The sequence below is a fragment of the Scyliorhinus torazame genome, chromosome 4, assembly GCF_047496885.1.
Source record: "Scyliorhinus torazame isolate Kashiwa2021f chromosome 4, sScyTor2.1, whole genome shotgun sequence".
NCBI lineage: Eukaryota > Metazoa > Chordata > Chondrichthyes > Carcharhiniformes > Scyliorhinidae > Scyliorhinus > Scyliorhinus torazame.
This window is the reverse complement of record NC_092710.1, coordinates 336,392,060-336,404,698: the sequence shown is the minus strand read 5'-3', so window position 1 is coordinate 336,404,698 and position 12,639 is coordinate 336,392,060. Positions and strand designations below refer to the sequence as shown.

The following is a 12,639-nucleotide window of genomic DNA, read 5'->3' as shown; positions in this document are numbered from 1 at the left end:
CTCTCCAGTGGGCCCAGTGTTTCTGAACCCCAGCTCTCTCTCTCTCTCTCCAGTGGGCCCAGTGTTTCTGTAGCCCAGCTCTCTCTCTCTCTCTCTAGTGGGCCCAGTGTTTCTGGACCCCAGCTCTCTCTCTCTCTCTCCAGTGGGCCCAGTGTTTCTGGACCCCAGCTCTCTCTCTCTCTCTCTCCAGTGGGCCCAGTGTTTCTGGACCCCAGCTCTCTCCCTCTCTCTCCAGTGGGCCCAGTGTTTCTGAACCCCAGCTCTCTCTCTCTCTCTCTCTCCAGTGGGCCCAGTGTTTCTGGACCCCAGCTCTCTCTCTCTCTCTCCAGTGGGCCCAGTGTTTCTGAACCCCAGCTCTCTCTCTCTCTCTCTCCAGTGGACCCAGTGTTTCTGTAGCCCAGCTCTCTCTCTCTCTCTCTCCAGTGGACCCAGTGTTTCTGTAGCCCAGCTCTCTCTCTCTCTCTCCAGTGAATGCACTGTTTCTGGACCCCAGCTCTCTCTCTCTCTCTCTCCAGTGGGCCCGGTGTTTCTGGACCCCAGCTCTCTCTCTCTCTCTCCCCAGTGGGCCCAGTGTTTCTGGACCCCAGCTCTCTCTCTCTCTCTCTCCAGTGGACCCAGTGTTTCTGTAGCCCAGCTCTCTCTCTCTCTCTCCAGTGAATGCACTGTTTCTGAACCCCAGCTCTCTCTCTCTCTCCAGTGGGCCCAGTGTTTCTGGACCCCAGCTCTCTCTCTCTCTCTCCAGTGGGCCCAGTGTTTCTGGACCCCAGCTCTCTCTCTCTCTCCAGTGAATGCACTGTTTCTGAACCCCAGCTCTCTCTCTCTCTATCTCCAGTGGGCCCAGTGTTTCTGAACCCCAGCTCTCTCTCTCTCTCTCCAGTGGGCCCAGTGTTTCTGTAGCCCAGCTCTCTCTCTCTCTCTCTAGTGGGCCCAGTGTTTCTGGACCCCAGCTCTCTCTCTCTCTCTCCAGTGGGCCCAGTGTTTCTGGACCCCAGCTCTCTCTCTCTCTCTCTCTCCAGTGGACCCAGTGTTTCTGAACCCCAGATCTCTCTCTCTCTCCAGTGTATGCACTGTTTCTGAACCCCAGCTCTCTCTCTCTCTATCTCCAGTGGGCCCAGTGTTTCTGGACCCCAGCTCTCTCTCACTCTCTCTCCAGTGGGCCCAGTGTTTCTGAACCCCAGCTCTCTCTCTCTCCAGTGGGCCCAGTGTTTCTGAACCCCAGCTCTCTCTCTCTCTCTCTCCAGTGGGCCCAGTGTTTCTGGACCCCAGCTCCCTCTCTCTCTCTCTCCAGTGGGCCCAGTGTTTCTGGACTCCAGCTCTCTCTCTCTCTCTCTCCAGTGAATGCACTGTTTCTGAACCCCAGCTCTCTCTCTCTCTCTCCAGTGAACGCACTGTTTCTGGACCCCAGCTCTCTCTCTCTCTCTCCAGTGAATGCACTGTTTCTGAACCCCAGCTCTCTCTCTCTCTCTCTCTCCAGTGGGCCCAGTTTTTCTGAACCCCAGCTCTCTCTCTCTCTCCAGTGGGCCCAGTGTTTCTGGACCCCAGCTCTCTCTCTCTCTCTCCAGTGAATGCACTGTTTCTGGACCCCAGCTCTCTCTCTCTCTCTCCAGTGGGCCCAGTGTTTCTGGACCCCAGCTCTCTCTCTCTCTCCAGTTGGCCCAGTGTTTCTGGACCCCAGCTCTCTCTCTCTCTCTCTCCAGTGGGCCCAGTGTTTCTGGACCCCAGCTCTCTCTCTCTCTCTCTCCAGTGAATGCACTGTTTCTGAACCCCAGCTCTCTCTCTCTCTCTCTCCAGTGGGCCCAGTGTTTCTGCACCCCAGCTCTCTCTCTCTCTCTCTCTCTCCAGTGAACGCACTGTTTCTGCACCCAGTGGGCCCAGTGTTTCTGGAGCTTCCTCTCCAGTGAATCTAGTGTTTCTGGATCATTCCAGATCATTAACAGAAAGTCTATTAACAACACTCACCTGGGCATATTTATCAAAGATCTGTTTCCAAACGCTGTTATCATTTCTGTTCAGTGCTGGCTGAAGGAGAGAGAGAGAGAGGGAGAGAGTGAGAGAAAGATATCACAGCGAGAAAAAGGACATATATTTAGATACATGGTCTGCCTGATCAATACTTACCTTCCCCTTTTCCCTGAGTCACTGAATGTCCCTGAACCGGACAGAGGAAGGGGATGCTCAATACTAAGGCCATCCCGCTCCATCCCATGCTGCTGGGAGTTACAAAGGAGAGGACCCACATTCACCCAGAGCCCTCAGGGGCCTGGAGGGGTTGCTGCCTTATGCCAAGTACAAAATCTAAAGACAGAGGAAGTTACAAGTATCTGAGGAGTGGGAATGTGAGGGGCAGAGAGCTACAAATCTTCTGGGCGGTTGTCCTTTAGCGCAGCCCCACCCTGGGAGTCTGCCTTGCCACCACTCCACCCAGCCATTGCTCGCACATACCCTGGCATCACACTCACTCCACCTTGGGTAGACGAGGGTGGAGAGGCATACAGTGTTTGTGGGATCCACACTCTGAGAAGACAATATCACACCTTTAAACCATGCTGGCCTTCCCCAAGACCCGATCCTAACATTCAATTGCCGGCCCTAGGACACGAATAGGAAATAAGTCGTATAAACTGTTTCCTTCAGTGGCACAGTGTTTAATGCATTCCCTTGTTTGACAATGTCTTTGCATTAACACCCAGGCATTTGTTACAACTCCCATCTCCTCCCCTAGGCTTATATGGGAACTAAAGGATTAAATGTCACTAATACTAAAATATTTTTATTGAGCCGACTATTAAAGACTATCGACACTTCCTTGGCTTGTCAGTTTTAGCTCAGTCAACAGCACTCCCGCCTCGGAGTCAGATCGGTTAACACCCACTTGAGCCTAAAATCTAGGCCGACATTCCAGTGCCGTACTGAGGCTGTGCCGCACTGTCAGCAGTGCCGCCCTTCAGGTGGGATGTTGAACCTAGGCACACTCGCATGGATATATTTGAAGAATGGGGGCGGGGGGCTGGAGGGGGTGTGGGGGGTGGAGTCCTCCCTGGTGTGCTGGCCAATAATTATCCCTCAACTAACATGGCTGAAACAGCATCTGTGGGCATGTTATCTCATTGTAACATAGAAACAGACATGTTACAAATAGAAACCAGGCGGAGGCCATTCGGCCTTCGAGCCTGCTCCGCCATTCATTAAGGCTGATCATCATGTTCAATACCCTGATCCTTCAATACCCTGATCCCGCCTTCCCCCCATATACCTTGATCCTTTAGCCCAAGAGCTATATCTAATTCCTTCTTGAAATTACACAACGTTTTGGTCTCAGCTACTTTCTGTGTTAGTGAATTCCACAGATTCACCTCTCTCTGGGTGAAGAGATTTCTCCTCGCCTCAGTCCTAAAAGGTTTACCCCTTATCCTCAAACCATGACCCCCTAGTTCTGGACTCCCCCACCATCGGGAACATTCTTTCTGAACCTACCCTGTCTAATCCGGTTAGAATTTTATACGAGATCTCCTCTCACGCTTCTAAACTCCAATGAATATAATCCTAACCGATTTAGTCTCTCCTCATATGACAGTCCCGCCATCCCAGGAATCAGCCTGGTAAACCTTCGCTGCACTCCCTCCAGAGCAACAACATCCTTCCTCAGATAAGGACACCGAAACTGCACACACTACTCCAGGTGTGGCCTCACCAATGCCCGATACAATTACAGTAAAACATCCTATTCCAATACTCAAATCCTCTCACTATGAAGGCCAACATGCCATTTGCCTTCTTTACTGCCTGCTGTACCTGCCCGCTTACTCGCATTAAACGAATGTGCTGATTGTAACTCTAGCTGACTGCTTGTGAATATAACTCTGATTAGTGAAAAAAACATTTAATAAATGTTATTAATTCTTAACGTGTCTCAGTAAGAAACTGACGGGTACCGTAGGATGTTGAAGGTTAAAGTTGAAACTTGGATGGCTGCAAGAAAAGAGATAAAAAACAGGTTACACATCCAATTTTTAATACAAATGAAATCAACCTGCTTAAAACAGAGAGAAAGCTCAAGACCACTTGTGATGTGATATTGTTTGGTCTCCAGCCCACCTGAGGTGTTGGATCTCATTCATTGACGGGACAGGGCTGTTATTGGCCAGGCTGCAGTTATTACCCATGCTCGACTTGCCCTGAGATGACAGTAGACTGCCCGCTTTGTGAATAGCTCTCATCCATGTTTGTACCAGTTTGACTGTCCTGCTGGACCACACCAGGGGGCAGTGAGGACTCATGTTGGGGTGGGACTAGAGACACATGTGCCGGGATTCTCCTGGAATCGGCGGGGCAGCCCGTACCGGCGCCAAAGAGCGGCGTGAACCACTCCGGCCTCGGGCCGCCTGGAAGCTGCGGAATCCTCCGCACTTCCGGGGGCTGGGCCGGCGCTGGAGGGGCTGGCACCACAAAACCGGCGGCAAAGGGTCTCCGCCAGCCGCTGCCGTGTTTCCTGCGCATGCGCAGAGGGTTTCTTCTCCGCGCCGGCCATCGCGCAGCCTTACGCAGGCCGGCGCGGAGGGAAAGAGTGCCCCCACGGCACAGGCCCGCCCGCAGATCGGTGGGCCCCGATCGCGGGCCAGGCCACCATGGGGGCCGTCCCCCCCTGGGGCTGGATCCTCCCGCTGAGGACCCCACTAACCGCCCTCCAAGCCAGATCTCGCCGAAAACGGCCAGCCGCCCGGCCCATCGGGGCCCCCCAGAATTGCCGGGGGGGCCCCCAACCGGTGCGGAATTCTCCCTCTGTGTACCCGAACAGGCGCCGAAATGTGGCGACTAGGGGCTTTTCACAGTAACTTCATTGCAGTGTTAATGTAAGCCTACTTGTGACAATAAAGATTATTATTATAGAGGTATAGCTAGGATAGATCGTAATAATCTTTTCCCCATGCAGAGGTGTCTGGGACCAGAGGGCAGAGGTTTAAGGTGAGCAGTAAGTGTTTAGGGGGGACCTGAAGAAACATTTTTCCACCCAGATGGGAATATGGAATGCGTTGCCTGAGAGGGTGGTGGGGGCAGATACTCTCGCAACGCTCAAGAAGCATCTGGACCAGCACATAAATCGCCATGGCATAGTCGGCTATGGACAAAGTTCTGGTAAATGGGATTAGTATGGATCGGTATTTGGTGGTCGGCATGGATATGGTGGGCCGAAGGGCCTGTTTCTGTGCCGTACAACTATGACTCTAAATGGTCAGATTTATTTGATTTTCCAGTTTGGAATGCTGGGATATGAACTCCCTCACTCTGGACTGCATGTGCAGAGTCAGGAAGCTCTCAGTCGCGCATCCTTCCTCCCCTATATCACTAATCCTCGGAGGTGACTGCACCCTGTGTCTAATTCCTCACAGTCTAGGAAAACGGAGAGTAAAGGGGACAGCGAGAAAGGGAAGTTGTGCAAGAGAGGAAACTGGAAATGTCTGATAAGGGTGGAACAATAAATTACTTTTGAAGGCTCCCCCTCTGGAAGTAGGCACGGAGGAGGAACTCCTTCTCTTCATTCGGTTTGTAGGTACATGGCACCAGGACATAAGTGCTCGGTCGCAGCTCGTACACCTCACTGACCTCCCTAGTAGGATTGAACTGTAATCTTTTTACCAGGTAACGTTCATCCAGCAATGTCGGTGGCAACTTCCCATTCTGTACCTGGAACTTACGTGGAGAGTAAAAAGTATTAGTGCAATCACATCATAGCACAGAGGAGGGCATTCGGGCCATCTTGCCTGTGCCAAGACTTTGGAAGAGCAAACCAATCACCCAGCCATTTCTCCATAGCTCTGCACATTGTAACAATGGGCTGAGTTTAATGTCCCTCCCACCCCTCTTCCCCCAGAGGCAGGTCAGGCGGTTTCACTCAGGTGCGGAGGTACTTCATTTAACCAGCAGCTGGTGGGAGTCATGCCGTGCAGGATTATCAGCAGGAATACTCTCAGAGGTAGGCCTGGGGCCCGGTGGGGTGTGAGGTGACCCTCCTTGCCAAACACTTGGTGCCCAATGGAGGTGCCTGCCAGGGGGAATGGAGGGATCCTGAGTATGATCACCCCACTCCGCACACAACTCGCAACCATCAAGTGGACCCACCCCCGTCTCCCTGGACTGGAGATTTCCTGTCTGACCCTGGTAAACCTGCCCACTCACCTTATTCCCCAGGATCCATCACTGATCACGGCAGGCTCACTGAGATTTTGGGCAGCACGGTAGCACAAGTGGATAGCACTGTAGCTTCACAGCGCCAGGGTCCCAGGTTCGATTCCCCGCTGGGTCACTGTCTGTGCGGAGACTGCACATCCTCCCCGTGTCTGCGTGGGTTTCCACCGGGTGCTCCGGTTTCCTCCCACAGTCCAAAGATGTGCAGGTTAGGTGGATTGGCCATGATAAATTGCCCTTAGTGACCAAAAAGGTTAGGAGGGGTTATTGGGTTACGGGGATAGGGTGGAAGTGAGGGCTTAAGTGGGTCGGTGCAGACTCGATGGGCCGAATGACCTCCTTCTGCACTGTATGTTCTATGATGTCTATGTTGTACATGATCCTCAGGCCATAAGCAGGACTGCAGTACCAACAGCGACCACGACAGCTGGTGGCCTACCAGTAGTGGAGAGCTGCCTGCTCTGATTGGACAGCAGTTGCCAGGGGCAGGACATCCGCCACACACTAGGATTCCCGGGGGGCGAAGGCAGGAAGTCCGGTGGTGCACAACTGGGCCTGAATCCCATTGGGCCCTCCGATAAAGGTCATGTTGAGGGGGTTGTGGCCTCACTGACACCAATAAATTCCTCCCGTTGTCGCGTCAATCAACATTATTGATCAATTAAAGCTCCTATACATTGAGAATCATCCAAAACAAAGCAGGAAATAAAAATGTGAAAAATAAATACTTACTGTGGGAGGAACCTGAGGGAAAAAGAGAAAAGAGGTGGTCAGCTATATTGCATGTTCAGTGAGTGGTTGATTCCATATTTACCCCTTTGTAGTTACAAGTTATCCATTAACACCCTCCATCCTGTGGAGATGGGAAGCTATTTATTGAGCAAGATTTTGATGTCAAGACCACGGTCAAATTAATGATGCTTTCTCTTATTTCAGAACAATTAGCACAGAAACTTCAGCCGAGGGCTATTGTGTAGTAAAATACAAATATCTGCCAGTCATGTCTGAGTTCCACTGTTCCACCATTAACTTTACCCTTCACCTCCCAGCACTGTTTGCAGCTTATTGCATTTGCTTACAGCAGCTGATCAGAACATTAAATCAGAATATAAAGGGGAACGCATCCAGCAAATTGAGGGAAATGGGTTCCTCTGGTCAAGGAATTTGGAACTCAGTCGAACAATTTGGCCTGTATCCTCCCCATTTCCTTTTTGAATGCCCCCCCCATTGCTCTCCTGTAGATTTCCCCACAAGTAGCTGTCCCCCGTCTACCTTGGCCAGATCCTGCCTTATTTTACTAAAATCCACTCTCCTCCAATCCAAGATACTCCCCACTACCAGCTGTCCGGCTTCATTCCCTAGAATTGCCCTCTGAAATGGCCAAGTAAACCACTCAGTTGTATTCAACCAGCGACAAAGACACAAAAAACGAATGAAACCGGACGGACCACTCGGCATCGAACCAGGCCCCGGAAACGACAACGGCAAACCCAGCCCAGCCGACCCTGCAAAGTCTTCCTTACTAACATCGGGGGCTTGTGCCAAAGTTGGGACAGCTGTCTCACTGACCAGTTAAGCAACAGCCTGACATAGTCATACTCACAGAATCATAACTTACAGGCATTATCCCAGACAGCACAATCACCATTCCTGGGTAGGTCCTGTTTCACCAACAGGACAGACGCAGCAGAGGTGGCAGCACAGTGGTATCCAGTCAGGAGGAAGTTGCCCTGGGAGTCCTCAACATCGACTCTGGACCCCATGAAGCCTCATGGCCCCAGGTTAAACATGGGCAAGGAAACCTCCTGCTGATTATGACGTACCGGCCACCATCAGCTGATCAGTATCAGTACTCCTCCATGTTGAACACCACTTGGAGGAAGCACAGAGGGTGGCAAGGGGGCAGAATATGCTCTGGCTGGGGAACTTTATCAAGAGTGGCTTGGTAGTATCATCCTCCCATATTGCGTTCGGGCTGGTGGGGGAGGTCGGGGATTTTTTGGGGGTCCTCGGAGTTCGGGAGGCCATTTAAAAATGGCGCCCTATCTCTCGCTACAACAGGGAGTTTGGGCGAGCAGAGCTCCCCGTTGTAAAAGACGGGCCTATGTACGGCCTCGGCTGCATGTTCCCCATTCAGGCCCCTTATTTAAAACAAGTTGCGTTGAACAGCCATGTTTCGGGAAATACGTAGCTAAACGGGGACTTTGTTCGTTTTGGGAAGAACCCCATTCCCCACCGCCCCCCAACGCCGGGCAGCCCAGTCCAACTGCACCCATGCAGAACAATTCCAGCCTGGCACCCTGGCAGTGCCCTTTGGGTGGTGCCCTGGCACTGCTGGTGCCATCTGGGTACCCTGGCAACACCAGCCCGGCACCCTGACAGTGCCACCTGGGTGCCATGCCTGGCACTGCCAAGGTGCCCAGGTGGCACTTCCAGCTGGCTGGGGCACTGCCAGGGTACCAGGCTGGAAACGTTTGTATGTGCGTGAAAACGGGCTGGCGTTGTCCATTGTGGGTGTTGGGGGCGTGCGTGAGGTGGGGGGGGGGGGGGGGGGGGGGACCCTCCCATGTTGTGTTCGGGTTGGGGATGGGAGGTTGGGATTCTTTTCGGGGCCTTGGATCTCTCGCTACAACGGGCAGTTCCGGTGTGCGCCGCACCCCATTGTAAAAACGTTGCTGTGTACGGCCTCGGCCACGTGTTCCTCATTGAGGCCCTTATTCAAAGCGAGTCGCGTTGAATCGCACGTGTTTCTCGGTGAGTGCTGGGGAACACGCGGCTAAACACGTTCGCTTAGCGACTTTATTCCTTTTTGGGAAGATCGCGCCCACTGTTCCCACTGCCTTTTGAAGAGAGTTCTTACCTTGAAAAGGAAACAAGCGATGCCAGAATTACTGTTTTCGTTTCGGCAGCGAGCGCTGGGTTTCTGCAGGAGGCACGAGATGAAGGTGCAGCTGTTTGTCTCTTTGTCCATATCACTCTCGGTCAGAGTCACACAGTACTGTGGATTCAGGCTGAACATTTCTGTGGAAATGAATGGGAAATTGAACGTACGAGCTGCTGGGAAAGAGTAAATCCAGGCCCAGTTTAACCTCTCATGTGGATGTAAAACATCCCACGGGACTATTTGAAGACATATCTTCATTCAGAGGGTTGTAGTGTTTGGAAGTTAATGCTCGATCAATTTTAACTGATGGATTTTGGGCAGCCAATATTGATGGCTACAGGGGAAAGACAAGGGTGTGTGTGATCTCACATTGTTTCTGTCTTCCTGAAAGCATGGGAGCTGTCCCCAGTGAGATGGCCGATATTTCTAACTTAATCAAAGAACAGATCAACTCATCATTGTCCCATTGTTGTTTGTGGGATATTACTGCGTACAAATGTTTCCTACAACGCAACACTTTCCACAACAGTGATTATCCTTCTAAACTGGGTTCGATTGGCAGTAAGGTGCTTTGGGAATTTCTGAGCTCATTGAGATGGGTCTTTATATTTTTTGTCAATTCCCAGATCTGTGACTCCAGCCCACCTCTCCCAAGTCCCCATGTGAATCCCTCAGCTCTGTCTATAGCTGTTTGGCTTGCATGTAGGCGTGTGTTGCAGCTGATACTGAAGCATTAGACTTCCATATGCAGCAAAGACAGGGAAACATTTGAGCTTGGGCAGATAAATGGCCAATAATAATCATGCCATACAAGTGCCAGGCAGAGACCATCACCAACGAGGGATAATCTAACCATCGCCCTTTGACATTCAATGGCATTAACATCGCTGAATCCCCCAAATCTACATCCTGGGGATTACCATTGATCAGAAACTGAACTGGACTAGCCACATTAATACTGTGGCTACCAGAGCAGGTCAAAGGCTAGGAATCTTACGGCGAGTAACTCACCTCCTGATCCTCCAAAGCCTGTCCACCATCTACAAGGCACAAATCAGGAGTGTAATGGAATACTCTCCTCTTGCCTGGATGAGTGCAGCTCCAACAACACTCAAGAAGCTCGACACCATCCAGGACAAAGAAGCCCGCTTGAATGACATCCACCACCTTCAACATTAACTCTGGTGGAGAGGGTGAATGACGACGCCAGCTCGTGCCATTGAATATAGTCTGAAAGAAACATTTGAAGGGCTATGGAGGAAAGATGGGCGAGTGGTACATGGGTCAACTACTCTTGTAACGAACCAGCAGAGATAAAATGGACTGAATGTTCTCCCTCTGTGCAGTCACCGTTCTGTGATATTCAAGGGTGAGTCAGACAATTTAAATCTAAAAGGATATCAAGGGTTATGGAGACAGGCAGGTAAGTGGAGTTAAACAGCAATCAGATCAGCCATGTTCTTATTTATAGGGGATAGCAGGCTCACTGGGCTGAATGGCTTCCTTCTGGTCCCATACCTTATGATCTTATATTAATAGTCCCATCACTTTACACTCAGATGTCCAGCTGCCACCCTGGCATTGCCAAGGTGCCCAGATGGCACTGCCAAGCTGGCAGGAGCACTGCCTGGGTGCAAGGGTGGCAGTGCAAGGGTCAGGGACCGATGGGGGCCTTGCCCATTGAGATACTCTCAATTACATCTCGAGAGAGAGATGATTGGTAATACAAAGGCTTTAATTAGCAGAGCACCAGACAGCTACCGAGAAGAGTGCTCACTGCACACTGCCCACTGAACATTACCTTATATTTGGCTCCCTGGGGGGTGGAGCCGGAGGCGGAGTCCCCAGGGTTCCAAACCAGGTCTTAAAGGGATCATGACATTAAAGGTGCAGTAATCAATCATCACACCCATGAAATGAGGGTGGCGGGGGAGTTTGAAGGGTGGAGGTGTGCAGGTCAGATAAGTGGGGGCCTCCAGAAGGTGGTGGGTGGGGGGGGGGGGGGGGGGGGAGGTGCACAAGGAGGCCATTCGGCCCGTTGAGTCTGCACCGGCCCTTGGAAAGATCACCCTACCCAAGCCCACACCTCCACCCTATCCCCACAACCCAGTAACCCCACCTAACCTTTTCTTTGGACACCAAGGGCAATTTATCATGGCCAATCCACCTAACCCGCACATCTTTGGACTGTGGGAGGAAACCGGAGCACCCGGAGGAAACCCACGCAGACACGGGGAGAACATGCAGACTCCGCACAGACAGAGACCCAAGCCGGGAATCGAACCTGGGACCCTGGAGCTGTGAAGCAACTGTGCTAACCACTGCACTACCGTGCCGACCGGGGGTAGTGGAAGGGGGCTTGGCGATGATGGGAATTGTGATAGTTTTGGTGATGGTGGCGGTGTTAATGGTGATGGGAATTCTGGTAGCTGTAGTGGTGACAGTGGATGTCTTCTGCATTTCTCACATGACTACAAGGGTCTCCAGGGTCACTGAGTGAAAGGTCTTACCTTTATTGTTGATAGGCCCTCCTGCACTTTGTCCTTTGAGCCAGATGCCATGGTGAATGGACAGAGACCATTTCTGCTGGTTTGCACCTTTCAAGAAGTCTGGGGTTAAATTGCAAATGACCAGGCTGACAAAGTTTCTCTTAAAGTCCTGCAATGCCATCCTGTGGAAGGAAGAGGAAGTGGCTGGAAGAACTGTAAAAATTCAAACAAGGATTTCAAATCCGTACAGAAAGGGAACTCCTGCTGGTTCTGAAGGAATGATTTTGGGAAGTGCATTTCTCCTCCTGCTGCTCCCCAGCCACTGGACCAGCAGTGTGATCAGACAGAGCTCCGCTCAGGGCAGCTCCATCACTGTAACCTCCTCCTGGACCAGCAGTGTGATCAGACAGAGCTCCGCTCAGGGCAGCTCCATCGCTGTAACCTCCTCCTGGACCAGCAGTGTGATCAGACAGAGCTCCGCTCAGGGCAGCTCCATCACTGTAACCTCCTCCTCCAGGTGGCCTCCACCAGTCTCTCAGAGCCAACGGGCACTTCCTCCTGCTCTAACTCTCTGCCTCTCACCCTTTTCTACCTGTAGGTGACACAACTTCCACCCTTCAGAAAATCCAGCTCACCAATAACACAAACATACAAATTAGGAGCAGAGTGGGGCACGCGGCCCCTCGAGTTTGCTCCTCCATTCAATAAGATCATGGCCGATCGGATGGTAACCTTAAATCTGCCAACCCGTTAACCGATCACCCCCCCCCCCTGCCCCCCCCCCCCCACCACGGTGCTTACCAAGAATCTATCCACCTCTGCCTTAAACAAAGACTCTGCTTCCACCACCCTTTAAGGAAGAGATTCAAAGACTTATTCCCCTCTGAGAGAAACCAATTCTCCTCATCTCTGACGTAAATTGGCGACCCCTTACTTTTAAACTGTGACCCGTAGTTCCAGATTCTCCCACAAGAGGAGACATCCTCTCCACATCCATCCCGTCAATACCCCTCAAGATTGTAAATGTTTCGATCAAGTTGCCTCTTACTCATCTGAACTCCAGCAAATGCAAGCCCAGCCTGT

The 12,639-nt window shown here is 51.8% G+C and overlaps 1 protein-coding gene across 1 annotated transcript in view; it reads right to left on the bottom strand.

The window, feature by feature from the left end:
* LOC140411161 (calpain-14-like) overlaps nucleotides 1–12,639 on the bottom strand; it is a 506,371-nt gene that overhangs the window by 100,772 nt on the left and 392,960 nt on the right. The window contains exons 10-14 of the mRNA XM_072500239.1: nucleotides 11,578–11,738; nucleotides 9,044–9,204; nucleotides 5,483–5,688; nucleotides 3,933–3,969; nucleotides 1,960–2,019 (exon numbers count right to left, since the gene is read on the bottom strand). Of these exons, the coding sequence (XP_072356340.1) occupies nucleotides 1,960–2,019; nucleotides 3,933–3,969; nucleotides 5,483–5,688; nucleotides 9,044–9,204; nucleotides 11,578–11,738 (625 nt within the window). The remainder of the gene's footprint in view (nucleotides 1–1,959; nucleotides 2,020–3,932; nucleotides 3,970–5,482; nucleotides 5,689–9,043; nucleotides 9,205–11,577; nucleotides 11,739–12,639) is intronic.